Source organism: Bos mutus, chromosome 10, assembly GCF_027580195.1.
Source record: "Bos mutus isolate GX-2022 chromosome 10, NWIPB_WYAK_1.1, whole genome shotgun sequence".
Classification (NCBI taxonomy): domain Eukaryota; kingdom Metazoa; phylum Chordata; class Mammalia; order Artiodactyla; family Bovidae; genus Bos; species Bos mutus.
This window is the reverse complement of record NC_091626.1, coordinates 32,961,985-32,979,036: the sequence shown is the minus strand read 5'-3', so window position 1 is coordinate 32,979,036 and position 17,052 is coordinate 32,961,985. Positions and strand designations below refer to the sequence as shown.

Here is a 17,052-nt window from a genome sequence, read left to right as displayed (position 1 = left end):
GCCATTTCCTTCTCCAATGCATGAAAGTGAAAAGTAAAAGGGAAGTCGCTCAGTCGTGTCTGACTCTTAGCAACCCCATGGACTGCAGCCCACCAGGTTCCTCCATCCATGGGATTTTCCAGGCAAGAGTACTGGCGTGGGGTGTCCATGTAATGAATTAAATAAAAAATCAACTGAAAACACTGGTAAGCATTTTCTACTATGCAGTTCTTACCATAATTGTGATAGTTAATACTCTTCAACTCCTACAATGTCCCCATCACTGAGCTAAATGTTTTACCTGCCTGATGGTACTTAATCTGACTCTCTCCAGTTCAGTTCAGTTCAGTTCAGTCGCTCAGTCGTGTCCAACTCTTTGCGACCCCATGAATCACAGCACGCCAGGCCTCCCTGTACATCACCAACTCCCGGAGTTTACTCTTCTAATACACTCCCAGTTTTGTTTTTTTTTAATATTTAATTATTTATTTGGCTGCACCAGATCTTAGTTGCAGCATGTGGGATCTAGTTCCCTGACCAGGGACTGAACTCAGGGCCCCCTGCTTTGGGAGCACAGAGTCTTAGCCACTGGGCCACCAGGGAAGTCCCATATACTCCCAGTTTTGAAGATATAAAGCCAATGCTCAGAAGTCACATGGCTGTGAAGGACCTGGAATTCAAACCTACGTGTGTGTGACCCCAGAGATCATTCTCACCTCAGGGAGGGTAACTGCCTCCTACAAGTAATATATGATACATATGTTAGGTATATACTGTTATATATTAGGTAACAATAATAATACACAGCTATCACATGCATAAGTTCTTTTATGCATAATTGTACTATAATATAAGATCCCTGGTTTTTTAAATAAAATCTTACAATACCAAAGGTAGAAAAGTATTTTTAAGTGGTAAAAGAGAATGTCATTGGCAAACAAATCAAAGAATTACTTTAGTTAGCCTTTATGAAATATCAAGAAACTTTACTGTTCTTTTTCAAGTGCTACAAAATCTAATTAATATTAAGAGTTAACATTATTATAAAAGTTTTAAAGACAAGAAAATCTGACCATAAAACATTGCTCTTAAAGTCCATTATAAATCAGATATTCTCTCAAACTATATTAAGAAAGAACATCTGATAATCTGATCAGCCCATAATTCAGTCCCCAAATACCAGCAGAAAAAAGAAATTTCATTGTACTTAACATCTTAACTTGTGCAAAATCAAAGTGATGAATCCCCTAAGTAAAAGGAATGATTTAGTCTACCATACATATAATCCACTCTATTCTCTCTCCACAAGATACCACTTCTGTTTTTAACCTGAAACACGCAGAATTACACAGAACATAAACCCATTCTCAGCATTTTAGGTGAACACTTAGCAATTTGATCCTTTAAAACTAAAAAATCTTCATTAAACAAGTTTACTATTTTGTGTAAATTACTAGTTAAAATCTGCATGGCCTGGATTTGAGGGGAAGAATTTTAATATTTAGAAAGGAAAAACAAATGTCTATACTGCTATTACTAATAATCTCAATGTTGTCATCTAACAATGTTCATTCATTTGCTAACAAATACTTACTGAATACCAACTATATATGAGGCACTGGTCTAGGCCCTTAGAGATAAGTGAAACAAGGTATTGACACTAAAGATTACATTCTCATGGGGGATGAGAAACAGATAACATACAAGTAAAGAAAGATAAAATAATTTCAGGTTATAAATATGATGCTAAAAAACAATAAAATGATAGAAATGTCAAAGAAGATTATTTTTTAAAGTGATGCAGGATGGTCCGTAAGAAGGTCCCATTTGAGCTGAAATTTGAAGAATGATACCAAGAGGAGAAAGTTCTAAGTAGAAAAGGACCATCTCAATTCTTTGCAGCCAAAGATGGAGAAGCTCTATACAGTCAGCAAAAACAAGACCAGGAGCTGACTGTGGCTCAGACCATGAACTCCTTATTGCCAAATTCAGACTTAAATTGAAGAAAGTAGGGAAAACCACTAGACCATTCAGGTATGACCTAAATCAAATCCCTTATGATTATACAGTGGAAGTGAGAAATAGATTTAAGGGCCTAGATCTGATAGATAGAGGGCCTGATGAACTATGGAATTAGGTTCATGACACTGTACAGGAGACAGGGATCAAGACCATTACCATAGAAAAGAAACGCAAAAAAGCAAAATGGCTGTCTGGGGAAGCCTTACAAATAGCTGTGAAAAGAAGAGAAGCGAAAAGCAAAGGAGAAAAGGAAAGATATAAGCATCTGAATGCAGAGTTCCAAAGAATAGCAAGAAGAGATAAGAAAGCCTTCTTCAGCGATCAATGCAAAGAAATAGAGGAAAACAACAGAATGGGAAAGACTAGGGATCTCTTCAAGAAAATCAGAGATACCAAGGGAACATTTCATGCAAAGATGAGCTCGATAAAGGACAGAAATGGTATGGACCTAACAGAAGCAGAAGATATTAAGAAGAGGTGGCAAGAATATACAGAAGAACTGTACAAAAAAGATCTTCACAACCCAGATAATCACGATGGTGTCATCACTGACCTAGAGCCAGACAACCTGCAGTGTGAAGTCAAGTGGGCTTTAGAAAGCATCACTACAAACAAAGCTAGTGAAGGTGATGGAATTCCAGTTGAGCTATTCCAAATCCTAAAAGATGATGCTGTGAAAGTGCTGCACTGAATATGCCAGCAAATTTGGAAAACTCAGCAGTGGCCACAGGACTGGAAAAGGTCAGTTTTCATTCCAATCCCAAAGAAAGGCAATGCCAAAGAATGCTCAAACTACTGCACAATTGCACTCATCTCACATGCTAGTAAAGTAATGCTCAAATTCTCCAAGCCAGGCTTCAGCAAAATGTGAACCATGAACTTCCTGATGTTCAAGCTGGTTTTAGAAAAGGCAGAGGAACCAGAGATCAAATTGCCAACATCTGCTGGATCATGGAAAAAGCAAGAGAGTTCCAGAAAAACATCTATTTCTGCTTTATTGACTATGCCAAAGCCTGTAACTGTGTGGATCACAATAAACTGTGGAAAATTCTGAAAGAGATGGGAATACCAGACCACCTGATCTGCCTCTTGAGAAATCTATGCAGGTCAGGAAGCAACAGTTAGAACTGGACATGGAACAACAGACTGGTTCCAAATAGGAAAAGGAGTTCGTCAAGGCTGTATATTGTCACCCTGCTTATTTAACTTATATGCAGAGTACATCATGAGAAACGCTGGACTGGAAGAAACACAAGCTGGAATCAAGATTGCTGGGAGAAATATCAATAACCTCAGATATGCAGATGACACTACCCTTATGGCAGAAAGTGAAGAAGAACTAAAAAGCCTCTTGATGAAAGTGAAAGTGGAGAGTGAAAAAGTTGGCTTAAAGCTCAACATTCAGAAAACGAAGATCATGGCATCTGGTCCCACCACTTCATGGGAAATAGATGGGGAAACAGTGGAAACAGTGTCAGACTTTATTTTTCTGGGCTCCAAAATCAGTACAGACGGTGACTGCAGCCATGAAATTAAAAGACGCTTACTTCTTGGAAGGAAAGTTATGACCAACCTAGATAGCATATTCAAAAGCAGAAACATTACTTTGCCAACAAAGGTTCGTCTAGTCAAGGCTATGGTTTTTCCTGTGGTCATATATGGATGTGAGAGTTGGACTGTGAAGAAGGCTGAGCACCAAAGAATTGATGCTTTTGAACTGTGGTGTTGGAGAAGACTCTTGAGAGTCCCTTGGACTGCAAGGAGATCCAACCGGTCCATTCTGAAGGAGATCAGCCCTGGGATTTCTTTGGAAGGAATGATGCTAAAGCTGAAACTCCAGTACTTTGGCCACCTCATGCGAAGAGTTGACTCATTGGAAAAGACTCTGATGCTGGGAGGGACTGGGGGCAGGAGGAGAAGCGGACGACAGAGGATGAGATGGCTGGATGGCATCACTGACTCGATGCACGTGAGTCTCAGTGAACTCCCGGAGTTGGTGATGGACAAGGAGGCCTGGAGTGCTGCGATTCATGGGGTCGCAAAGGGTCGGACACGACTGAGCGACTGATCTGATCTGATCACCTTATGAGAGGTTTTATTTCACAATTTAATTCATTTTTATGTCTTGGATGGGTTATATCCTGGAGAGACCCACTTTATGATGAATTCTGTTTAAAGCTTACAATATTTACTGATAATTATCCAATGCATCTGTGCACACACAAAGCTAACCTGATACACAGAAAAAACAGTAATAGTAATAACAATTTCCCAATCTTTTAGTCTAAGCCAGAAGCACTTAACTCTGGGGAAAGAGCAGTAATGATTATGCTAAATCTTTGAGAATCTGATGAAAGCAATGAACTCTGTCCTCCCAAAAAAAAAAAAAAAAAAACAAAGCATATACACAGAAACTTTACATAAAATTTTAGGAGGTTCTTAGAACCTTGAAGCCCATCTATAACACATACACCCTATCCCCAATCAGAAATCCATGAATCCTAGGTTAAGAATTAAGCAGTAATTATCATACTCAGATGGTATGGATATGAATGCAAGCTGCCACTCTACTTTTAAATCATTCACAAATCAGGAATGCTTACTCTCAATTTATATTGGCCCACATAAGACTCTGTACAGGAATTTTCTCTATTCTACAGAAAGACTTTTAGGATAGATACAGATATAATTAGATATATATATATACAGATATACATATATAGAGAATATAAATGCTGCTGCTGCTGCTGCTAAGTCACTTCAGTCATGTCCGACTCTGTGCAACCCCATAGACGGCAGCCCACCAGGCTCCCCCCGTCCCTGGGATTCTCCAGGCAAGAACACTGGAGTGGGTTGCCATTTCCTTCTCCAATGCATGAAAGTGAAAAGTCAAAGTGAAGTTGCTTAGTCATGTCTGACTCCTAGCGACCCCATGGACTGCAGCCCACCAGGCTCCTCCGTCCGTGGGATTCTCCAGCCAAGAGTACTGGAGTGGGGTGCCATTGCCTTCTCCGAGAATATAGATAAACAGATATATATATACACAGAGAGAGAGAGATTTATACATATATGTATGAAGAAAGATAGATAAATTCCCACCTAAAAGTAAATGAAATACCTCTTCACTACAACTACTGTAATCTTTCACACATGATAACAGTGTAATGTGAGATTTGGTTTGTGCAAAATCTTATAATTTCTTCTCCCGAAGAAAAATATTACCACATTGCTTCAAAGGCTGCAAAGCTGAACATTAACACCTATTAACTTACAGATGTTCTTCTGGTTCAAAAGCAAAGCTTATGATTATTTTTTTTAAACCATTCACACATAACACAAACACACACTACAATTTAGTTGCCTAAGGAATATACATCAATTACAAATTATAAAACAGAAAGAGAGTCACAAAGAAGAAAAACTCAAGGTTACCAAAGGGGGAAAAGGGAGGGGGGTAATAAATTAGAGGAGTTTGGGGTTAGCAGATTTAAACTACTATAAAACAGGGAAATAACAAGGCCCTACAGGGAATTATATTTAATATCTTGTAATAAACCATAAGGGAAAAGAAAATAAAGAATATACTTCACTAATCTAAGGTACAAACTAGATCACTAGATCAATGGTTCTGAACCTTTTTTGATTCCAATACCCCTTCAAGAATTTGAAAAATGTTATACAATTCTCCCATTAAAAAAAAAAAATGGACATGTGCATACAAAATGTGCATATAAATTCATTCTGTTCAGTGCATTTCAAATTAAATCAAGGGTTTAAAAAATGCCTATACCTACAACACAAGTATATTATGGCTGCCTGTTTCTGGGAAGGGGAACTAATTAGGAAAACCAACTTGGAAGGAAGAATTTTCATTACATATCCTTTTGTATTTTTCAAAATTTGAACCATAAAACTCTACTATCTATTCAAACCACCAGTAAGTTAAAAATAAAAAAGCATTACACTCAAATATGTGGCAGGATACCAATGCAGAAGGTAAAAAAATCTTCAGATAAAGATATTTAAAATAACTAGTCTACCAAAATCAACATATCTGCACACTGTTTCTTCATATTTGGGGGTGGAAAGAGGTTCCTGACCACAAAACTATGCTCTTGTTTCCTAATTTTCAGAGAAATTTCCAGTTTCAACTTTTTGCTATGAAAATATAAAAAGTCAAATAATAATTTCACATTATTCATATTCTAACTTCTGAAATCTCAGTTAAATGACAATAATTAGTAATGTATTGGATGTGGTACTGCCATATCTCTTGATTTTTATTATCATTCCCATTTGAAAGATATGGAAACCAAGCTTTCTGACGTTAACTCACTTGCCCTGGGCAACAAAGCTAGAAGTTAGCTAGAACTTTTGCAGGAAACAAAGCCTATGTACCTCCTCCCATGCCACACTGCAGCATAACCTCCACAGAGGAAGGGGAACACTAAAATCAAGGACACTATTTCTCAGGCGATCATTCTCATTATAAATACAGTTTAGAGCCCTAGACCATTATAAAAACTGAGAATTCTATCTGCATTTTCCTATACACTATACAAACCAGATACAAATCAAAGAGAGGAATTATTCCATCTAACAATTTCAAAAGCACAAAAACTAGTTTTAACTTGAAATTATTTAAGTCCTTACAAACTGTCACCCTATAAAATAAAAATGTATGCTGAATCATAAGCCTAAAGTTAAAAAAAAATCAGAGAATGAGTGTCACAGAAATGTTACCCATCTAAAGGTTTCAATATCAAGAGGCAAAGAGTTTCTTTCTGCTGAACAGCACCTCCAGGCATCAAAGTTTTGGGAATATCTGATACCGACTGTTCGAACTATAAGCAAAATGTCTCAGAAACGTATGATGAATTGTGAGCCTAGCAACAATGATGCCACTTCCATTATAATCACATTTTCAAAGAGGTGGTAGTTTTCAAAAACATTTCTCTCAAATCTAAATGTATATAATCGTTTAAAGTTAAAAAGAGAAGGAAATAAGGAGTGGGTAGAGAACATAAACCACCTGACCAGATAATAACTCCTAGTAGTTATTAGTATTATTGCAATTATTATTCATGGGTGTGTGTGTGTATCTGCGTAAGTGTTTATCTCGTCCTAGGTACCTGTCAAAGTCTGTTTCCTGTCCTGCTGTGCAGGTACCCAGAAAGCATCAAAGTCTTTACTTTCTTATGACGCTCATAAGGCACTCAACCTCTACTGAATTTCCCTTATCAGGAAAATGAGGAAAAGTCCTCAAGCTTAAAAACTTTAGGACCTTCTGAAAATACTTTCAGAAGTACTTCACGGAGAAAATTCAGATGTCTATATGTCAAGGTCTATCCTGCAATTTCACAATTGCAGGAAAAGCCAGGTCACTCTAATATATTAACACAGACAGAACTACGTGCTGGTGCTGCTTTCTGCAGAGAATAAAATCACTGATACAAATTTCAAAACCCCACCTATTAGAAAAAGAGCAAAAGAGATGAAACTTTCCTTTCACTTTATTACAGTTCTGCAAATAAAGAGACTTTTTAAAATGCTAAGCAATAATGGTAGTTACTTATTTGACTGAGTTACAGTCAAATACTATGATGTCTATAATATTTTTATAGGGCAAACACACAAAATAAGTGATCATTAATGAATACCTAATTTTTGAGCTTTCAAAAAGTATATGTTAAAAATGTTACAAAATTACAATGTTTATACAATTTCCATTTTCAAACTCCCCTAAAATTAAAGACCTTAAGGACATGTTTTTACTTTATTCTTTAAAGCAACCCCCAAAATTCAACTGTACTTTATATTGCACCCCCAAATAAAATTAACTCAAGCCTTCCAAGTTAGTCAAAACAATTCTATAGAAAATTAAATCAGTAGCTAGCCTTTGGCATGCATGTATAATTTATTCTGGTTTTTCCTAAGGAAATGGCAAAAAAAGAAAAGAAATTCATCTTACATTTTCATTATGTTCATAAACCACTTCCTAAAGTTGTAAGAAGGCACACAAACAAAAGTCAATCCATTGTAAGGACAACAAATGTCATTCAACAAACTCTCTACATTCACTATAATCAAGAACATACACACATTTCTCAAGTCTGTACATGACTGTTACTTCTTTGTTATTCTACAGATATGGAAATCTAACTTATGGAATGCTTCCTAAATATTTTCCCAAAACGTGCTTATTACACAAGAATCACTTTTAGTCTGTCTGGAATTAAGCTTGCAGATGTATCTCGTATTATATGATCTTGTTGCTCTCCAATGCTCCTATGCTGGCAAAATATACAAGTTCACAAAAATCACATTTTTGGAGAGCAGAAATCTTGGAAATTTTTCAGTACTACCGGACTACGTTTAAAATATAGGAAAAAGAAATACAAATAGCCAATAAACACATGAAAAGATGTTCAGTGTCACTAATAATTAGGGAAATAAAAACCACAATGAACTACCACTTCATGCACATTATGATTGCTATTATCAAAAAAAGAAAAGAACAAGTGTCAGTGAGAATGTGCAGAAATTGGAAGAAGCCTTGGGCACTGCTGGTAGGAAAGTAAAATGGTGCAGCTGCTGTGGAAAACAGCATGGCAATTACTCAAAAAATTAAACATATGACCTAGTAGTTCCACTTCTGGGTATATACCCAAAAGAAGTGAAAGCAGGGACTCAAACAGATATTTATACACCCATGTTCAAAGCAGCATTATTCTCAATAACCAAAAGGCGGAAAAAGATGAGTTTTGTGTGCATGAGTGTGTGTGTGTGTGTGTGATGGAATATTAATCAGCCTTAAAAAGGAAAGAAATTCTGTCACATGCTACAACATGGATGAATCTTCAGGACATTACACTAAGCAAGATAAGCCAACCACAAGAGAGACAAATATTGTAGGATTCCACTTATACAAGATACCTAAAGTATTCAAATTCATAGACAGAAAGTAGAATGATGGCTACAAAGAGGTTAGGGGCAGAGGTAACGGGGAGGCAGTATTTATTTAATGGACACAGGATTTCAGTTGGGGAAAGATGAAAAAGTCCTGGAGATGAGAGGTGGGGATGGATGCTTTCACAATGCAAAGGTAAATGCCATGCTTAATGCATACTTTAAAATAGGCAAAGTGATCAATATTATGTTATATATATTTTACCACATTTTTTTAAATAAGGTAAGCAACAGCAAAATGTTGAAACATGAGCCAAATCTGCCTCATGCATGCCTCTTTCACTACTCACAAAACCAACATCATGGCTCTGAGTGGTCAGTTAAATTCCAATTTAAATGTTTACCATGGACCCCAAGAAATTAATATAACAAAGTTTAAATCTGTTCTAAAAAAGTTTAAACTGCTTCCTCCAAATAAAGTCCTTTGCCAGACAGAGATGATAGTAGTTATCAGCTGTCCATTTCAGAGAAAATAAATTAATAAAGAACCCAATATACCTCCCAACTTTGTAGTTCAAGCATGGCTACTTTTATCCCTAGCAAGTTTTTCTTTCATTTTTCTTTCAAAGTCTTACAAAGACTATTTTCATTTTTACCAGCAAAATCTTTAGTCAAAAATTTTCTCCACCAAACTCATATGAGCTCATCTTCATTAACTGTAGATATATCATCTCTACAGTAATAAATATTCATTTCATCTCCACCAACTTCAAGTTTACACTGGGAAAAACATAAGCATAAATTCATATGGGAAAAACAGAAGCTTGAAATATCCTCCGCTACATTTTCTAGTCACACTCCAGCTTTTCTTATGATAACTTTCTTATAATACCTTTGAAACAATTTCACAAATCATTATAGAAATAAATGTTCACTAACTAGCAACCAAGTTTTTTCTTTCCTTTGAGCTTAAAGGAAACCAAGTTTTTTTATTTCCTTTGAGAATAAAGTCCAATTTAGAAAAAAAACAGTTCTCATAAGAACTTATCCATAATTAATTCCACAAACAAGAATGATCATCAAATCCATTTCCTGTTTGTACTATCTGAAAACAAGAATGCATGTAATCAATTACTGACCATTTTTTCTCAATTTTAAAAAAATGAATTATTTCACGTATCATTTTCTATATTTAAGTTAACGGTCCCATATCCTCTACTACTTCCTGTGATTAAGACTGTACAATTTATAGGTGTCATTGCATACAATGTATACATCTAAATCTCAACAGAAAAAAAAAAGAAAAACACAGACCCAGACATCTTAAAGTTTCTGTGGCGTTCAGTTTTTCTACTTATCAATGTTAGAGATACTCCTGATAATAAGTTTTTTTTCATCTGTCCATGGCTATTTATTTAGGTTCAACTGAGCCCTCTAAAAAGGGGGAGTGACTTGTCTAAAACATGTCCTTCAACTTGCAACATAGAATTTTAACAAATATGGAACTTACAAAAAGAAAATTATATACAGATATAAAAAAGATGAATTGAAAAGGAATCCACACCTGGTCATGAGCCTTACCTTTTAGCAGCGGCAGAGGTGTTAACTCAATAGGCTTGCCTTGAGACCTAAACTGTGAGGAACTTTGCGACCTCTTCTGTCTGGCTTTTCTGACGGACTTCCGAGAAAATCCGTCTACTTTATCCACTGATGGAGGAGTAGTTGGTGCTGAGGACATATCCCTACTGAAGAGAAAGAAGTATCATCCACACACCCCCAAGGTGGAAGCAAACAAGTGTGTTACACAAATTCTAAAATTCTCACACACTTTTTTTGAAAATGGGAATATGGGGGAAAAAAAGCTAATAAAATCAATTAACAGTTCTATATTCAATGGGAAAACAGAAAAACTTGGTGGAAAATAGAATTTAAGTACTATATAAACAATATTGTAATATTGCAGTAAAGATGTTCATTTATACCTGAAAAAATTCTTCTAAGCCATGTACTCATTTTTTAACTGCACAGCTCTTCTCATCTTGAGATCCTAAATTAATTTTGGAGCTATTCTGCAACTGGAAAACTTCCATCGATACATTTTCCCAAGATATTTAATATTATGAATGGGCTCTAGAGTTGAAATCCTTATGGTACTTCAAGAATCTACACCAATGGATCACAGCAGGGTGAAATTTACAATTTCTGAACTAACAAGGCATGTCTTTTTAAGGCAATGTGCTAGCTAAAATAAACGACACCATACCACCAATGAAGACAGGCTAGATTAAACAGAACACATAAAGGGCATAATTAAAATCATTTCAAAGAAGCCATCTGATGTTACTAAAGCTTAAAAACTATGATGAAATCGTGCACCAAAATTGAGGTAAAAACCTAAAGTCACAGCCTACTTAGACAACAAAGTTGAGTTCCCTTGAAGTTCATCATCAAATATTAATTTTCATTCCATCAAACTAATGGAACAGAACAGTTCCTTGAGATTTTTTTTAACCTTCTCAAACTATTAAAATGAAGGCTATTTCCTAAAAGTAACAAGCATTAAGCTCAGTTTCATTCACCAATTTAAACAGATGCCCTTATTTCCATGGCACCCAGGCTCCACCATGCCCCATGTAAAATGAATGGCAGTCTTGAATAGAAATAAGACACATAGTGGAAACGCTGAAATGCAATCACTCACCTGGCATCCCTACATAACATGAGTGGCTTTTAACCTCGAAATAAAAGAGTAAGGGAGTTTCTTTCTGAACGTGTGAGAATAAAAAGTTACCTGGATTAGCTGGATTCTGACAGAGCAAAAATAACAAAAACAGAAACCAAGAACAAACAAAACCTTACAGTGCTGAGGTTTGGGATGCTGAAGTCCCGTTTGGCTCTTTTTTAAAAAAAAGGTTTTTAGCAATCTATCTAATTTAGCCTCAAATACAATGTGATAGATAATTGCAAAGCATGAATGACTGTAGAAGTAAGATCACTTAAAAATTCATAATGACTGCATCTACAAGAAGCTCCACAACACATTTGTATGTTGTAAATTTAGGGGCAGCTTTCTTTTCCAATCTGGTATGTGAGTTATTTAGATTACACGTAACCCTCACAACACAAAATTTCCGTAAATCCTGTTCCTCCATCACTCATTTTGTCTCCCCTTTATTCTTCACGTCTCATCTTACAGATAAGTTACTGGTAGCAAAAAAAAAAAAATTTTTTTAAATCACTTGACCCTTATGCCCGCAGCCCAGGATAAACGTCAAGGATCTCTACCCTGAAGCGCTGCAGAACTGAACGTGCAGTAGCAGCGGGTCGGTGCAAAGCCCGGGGAAACAGGTTTCGCCCCGAACTAGAGCGCCCAAGCTTTATCATCCTCTGAGCAGCAGGCATAGGGCATTTCCAAAGCTCAGGATAATCCAAAGGGGGTGCTGGGGTGGAGGAGAAAGACAGACAAGGGGTTGGTCTGTAGGGATGCTCACATACTCCCTTTGCTCCCACCCACCCCATCCCCCCACCACCCGAAGCCCTGGAGAAGCTAAGCTGCTACAGAATCCTTCTCACTACACCAATCCCCCTTTCCTCCCCCCTCCGCCTCCGTCAGTGGATAAAGGGGGACAAGAATACGCCTCCAGTGCCGGAAGGTGGAGAAAAAGGGGGGAGGGGGCAAACAGAACGAGAGACAACATCAGAAGCAATTGCAGGTAAATCAGACAAGTGGGACCGGCGCTCCCTCTCCCGCACCTCATCCCACCGCACCCCTCGCCAGCTCGGGCCAGGCCTTTCCCAAGTCCGGTGCCCTGCAGGTTCTCCAGGAGGACAGGGAAGAGGCAAGCAAGGAGGAAAGGAAGCAGACAAGCCCCGGGGCTGGAGGGACGAAGTTACCTTGAAGCTTCTGGAGAAGAATCCAAAGATGATCTGTGGTTTCGGAGGGGCGGGAGACGGGAGAGAGGGCCGCACCAGGGGCGGGTGGCGGGACAGGGACGTGCAGGGGGAGGTCCGGACAGCGGCAGGGAGCCCGGGGCGACGGCTGTCCGGCGCGGCGTCCCTCCGGTTCCGCGGCGGCGGCGCCTCTAGGCCTCACAGCGCTCCGGCGGCGGCGGCGGCCTCACGATCCTCCCCCGCGGGCCCGTCCCATCAAATCGGCACCGACCCCGTTGCGGCTCCGCCGGTGGCTCCTCGCTCACATTCCCGGCGGGCGGCGCCTCTGCTCGTTGCCTCGGACCCGGCGGCAGAAGCGACGACGAGGGGAGGGGGGAAGGGAGGGAGGAAGACTGAAGCCGCAGCGGCAGCAGAAGGAAAGAGAAAGAGGAGGAGTCGCTGGGGCTGGAGCCGCCGCTGCCAGAGCCTCCGTTCGGTACCCGCGGTGGGTCCCCGTCAATGCCCCTTTCTCTCTCCTATTGTCAATATCACCGGGCGGCTGAGTCCATGGCACACGCGCAACCGAACCTTCTCGCCAACAGCGCCCGCCTCCGGCGCCCACTCACTGGAAACTTCAAACGGGAAGCAAGGCCTCATTGGTCGGCGTCCGCCTTCACTCCCCTGTCAGCATGTTCGGCTGAGAGCCGATCGCGGATTGGCGGCGGGGGGTGGGCGGAGAAACATGAGGGTGGGAAGAGAGGAGACCGAGGATTGGACCAAGGTGAGAGGAACCCGGATGCAGCCGCGTTCTCAGGCCGCGCTGCCGCCGCTTCCGCCAAGCAGTAGGGTAGGCCGAGGAAAAGAGCTGCTGCAGCGACTAGGCCTAACTGGAGCTGCTAAAGCTCGGGAGGTGTGCAGCGGACAAAAATACGAAGGGTTTCTGTGCAGTGCGGAACCTCTGGGCGGCGGTCGTCTGCAGCTTGAGGATTTCGAGGGCAAGGGTCGGGTAATTCCCGGCCCTCGATTCCGCCCTTTTCAGCCGCGAGACTGGCCCTTGTGGGCTCAAGTAGTTCACTCGCGACGGGAACCAGCGCCGCTGCTCGTGTAAATGGGCCCTTCGCGGCTCGCGGCCGTAAACCCCCAGCAGTCGCTCTCCGCTCCACCTTGTGGGAGGCCTGGCACCGAAATCCGAACCCCTGGGGCCCGGCCAAGGGTTGGATATCGCTTCGAATTCTCTCTCGTCCTCGTCTCCTTTTTCCTGAACCTCTGTTTTGAATGTCAGCTCTCTCGAGCTGCTGCAAGCCTGGTTGGGGCCAGGTCGGTGTGGCGGGCGCAGGTGGGAACGCTGTCTCTAAGCCCCGAGATCATTTACTGAGAACCGCCGCTTGGGCTCACCCCTGCACAGAGCTCAGGGAAATCCAGCTCCAAACTGTGGGAGTTTGGGAGCTTTTAATTAGCAAGTTGGATCCGAAAGAGTTTGTGGCGAAGGCTTCACTTAACTCTAGCTGGAACAAGTGATTAAATATTTAGAGAAATGGTTGCATTCTTAGTGAGCCCTAGGCCAAGTGGTGAAGTCCAAGGGGTCTCAAAGAGTCGGACACGACTGAGTGACTGAACAGGCGACGTGGTGCATTACCAGATAATATTCTTGAACCGTTGCTCTATTCGACTGCATGCTACATTTGTCTTTTGAGAGGGTGAAAAAAAAAAAAAAACTCTTAAGTACAAATGCCAAGGTACCAAATGTTCAAAACTTGGAAAATGAAAAAAAAAAAAATAGCATTTATAATCATTGAACCCAGGGACAACCACTGTTCGCATTTTGATGTGCTTCTCTCCAGCATTTTCTTCCTTAAAATTTGTCTATTCCGTTCTGTAGACTTTTAATTTTTCCACTTGGCATTATATCGTGTTTTCCATGTAAGTAAAACTGTACCATGCATACAACTAACAGCAGGAAAAAGAAATGCTTTTATTCCTCTTGTTTGTGTTGTTTAACACTCAAGCGTTGCAAATTTCTATGCATATCCCCAGAAATGAGTCTTGAATGAAAAAAAATTTGTCATTAAAAAAAATTTTAAGTGATATAGGAAGCCGAAAATGTTGGTGCTCTTAGACGGAAGCAGGCTTCCCCGTACTGGCTCCAGATGATTGGCCACTATAGGTGGTGTCTGTGTTTGCTCTGAAAAGTTCCATCTCCCCTAAGCATTATAAAACTGGCTAGAATACCAGTCTCCCTCCCACCTTCAAGCAACTTGCATTTCCACATCTCAATTTCTCATACCAGTCTTCATGAAAAATTCAGTGTCCCAGCCATGCAGTACTTCTTTGCTCAATTTCTGATTAAGGGTAAATGTAGAATTTAAACCAGAGAAGATTTTAAAACCAACTCAGTTTCCCTTGGCAACAATTGAACTGTCAAAGAGTAGTGCTTGTTTGAAATGCTCACAGCTGTTGCTTAGAATATTTCACATTTTGTAGAGTGGGGATTTTGCTTGCAAATTATGGATCTCTATAAAGACAATTCATTTCAAAACTCTTGATTTCTATAAAATGGCTGAGTAACTGAAATGAGTAGGTTTTTTTAAATGGAAAAATCCTTGCCTATGTGAGAGATTGTTCCTTGAACTGATAGTTTCTAAAGGAGATCCAAGCATCCAAGGGGTATGTATATTCCAGCAAAGTACAAAGCAGTTGAGAAATGGAGTATTTCCTGTCATATCAATAAAGCATGGAGTAACAACCATCAGCTATTTTGGCTCTCCAAATGTGAATTTCTGAGCTGGGAGGGCCCCCAGGAAGCCCTCAGGCTGCAGTCATTCCCTAGATGAGCACTGAGGAGCTGGTGGTGGGGGAGGGGCAGGGCAGATGAGGGGTGCAGGGAAGATGCGAAAAATGCAGAATACTGGCCCCAGATAGCTGAGATGTAAATGAAAGAAGTGATTTCAGTGAACCTAGACTCTTGCATCTTCCTATATATAGAAAAGCACTAAATTCCTTGAGATATCCTCAGTTCAGTTCAGTTGCTTAGTCGTGTCCGACTCTTTGCCACCCCATGGACTGCAGCCCTCCATGCCTCCCTGTCCATCACCAACTCCCAGAGTTTACTCAAACTCATGAGATACCTGGTTTTCCTTAATTAACAATAATCTTTTAATGTTTAAACCACCTGCTCATTGTTGGAAACTTCTATATAACCTGACTCCTCCCCCCGACCCTCAGAGCAGCTCTCTCAGGGTCGCTTGAGATGCTGTTTCCCCGGGCTTAAAGTCCTAAAAATTCCCACCAAATAAAATATAACTCTGAACTTTTAGATTGTGACTATTTTTAAAGTCAACCCAGTCCATTTGGGTTGCAGGAGGAAAAAGTATGGGGACATCTCTTTATGCCTGCTGCTGGTGCTGCTAAGTCGCTTCAGTCGTGTCCGACTCTGTGCGACCCCATAGACAGCAGCCCACCAGGCTCCCCCGTCCCTGGGATTCTCCAAGCAAAAACACTGGAGTGGGGTGCCATTTCCTTCTCCAATGCATGAACGTGAAAAGGGAAAGTGAAGTCGCTCAGTCGTGTCCGACTCTTAGCAACCCCATGGACTGCAGCCTACCAGGCTCTTCCATCCATGGGATTTTCCAGGCAAGAGTACTGGAGTGGGGTGCCATTGCCTTCTCCGTCTTTATGCCTAGTTCTAATCAAAAAAGAAAACTAATATTCTACATAATATTTTACATATATATAATGAGTGATCCTGCACCCAGTCCATGGAATGATCTCTTGGCCTAGAACAGCACAGGAGAGGTCCTCAAGGAAAAGTGGGAGTTACGCATTTTCAAGGGTTGGCAGTGGTAGTCCCACTCAGTCAAATCTCTGTCAACATGTAATGACTTATTGCAGTTTGCTCGGTTCAGTTAAGAGAAGTTACTGAATATATTACCTAGGTTTAATGAAACTCATGATTGAGCTCAGCAGCTCAGTCATATCTGACTCGTTGTGACCCCAAGAACTGTAGCCTGCCTCTGTTCATGGGATTTCCCAGGCAAGAATACTGAAGTGGGTTGTCATTTCCTAACTAATCCATAGAAAATATCCAAGCTGCTTTACAGGGTTCTTTGCAATGAAACCACAGGAAAACAAGCAAATGGCAGAACTGACACATCTTCTAGTATCAGGTTTTTTGGCAGCTACATTTCAAAATTAATATAATAAATTCAACCAAATTTTGGCTTGAAAAAATACCAAACTCATCAAGAAGATTCTGAATGTGGATTTATATCCACT

General features: G+C 40.1%; 1 protein-coding gene across 3 annotated transcripts in view; it reads right to left on the bottom strand.

The window, feature by feature from the left end:
* PPP2R5E (protein phosphatase 2 regulatory subunit B'epsilon) overlaps positions 1–13,354 on the bottom strand; it is a 160,233-nt gene extending 146,879 nt beyond the window's left edge. Inside the window, exons 1-2 of one of the 3 annotated variants that reach the window (XM_005898262.3) lie at positions 12,805–13,354; positions 10,492–10,655 (exon numbers count right to left, since the gene is read on the bottom strand). In XM_005898262.3, coding sequence (XP_005898324.1) covers positions 10,492–10,648 — 157 coding nt within the window. In that variant the 5' untranslated portion in view covers positions 10,649–10,655; positions 12,805–13,354. The remainder of the gene's footprint in view (positions 1–10,491; positions 10,656–12,804) is intronic. The other 2 variants (XM_005898260.3, XM_005898261.3) reach the window with 2 other exon arrangements.
* Between the last annotated feature and the right edge of the window lie 3,698 nt (positions 13,355–17,052).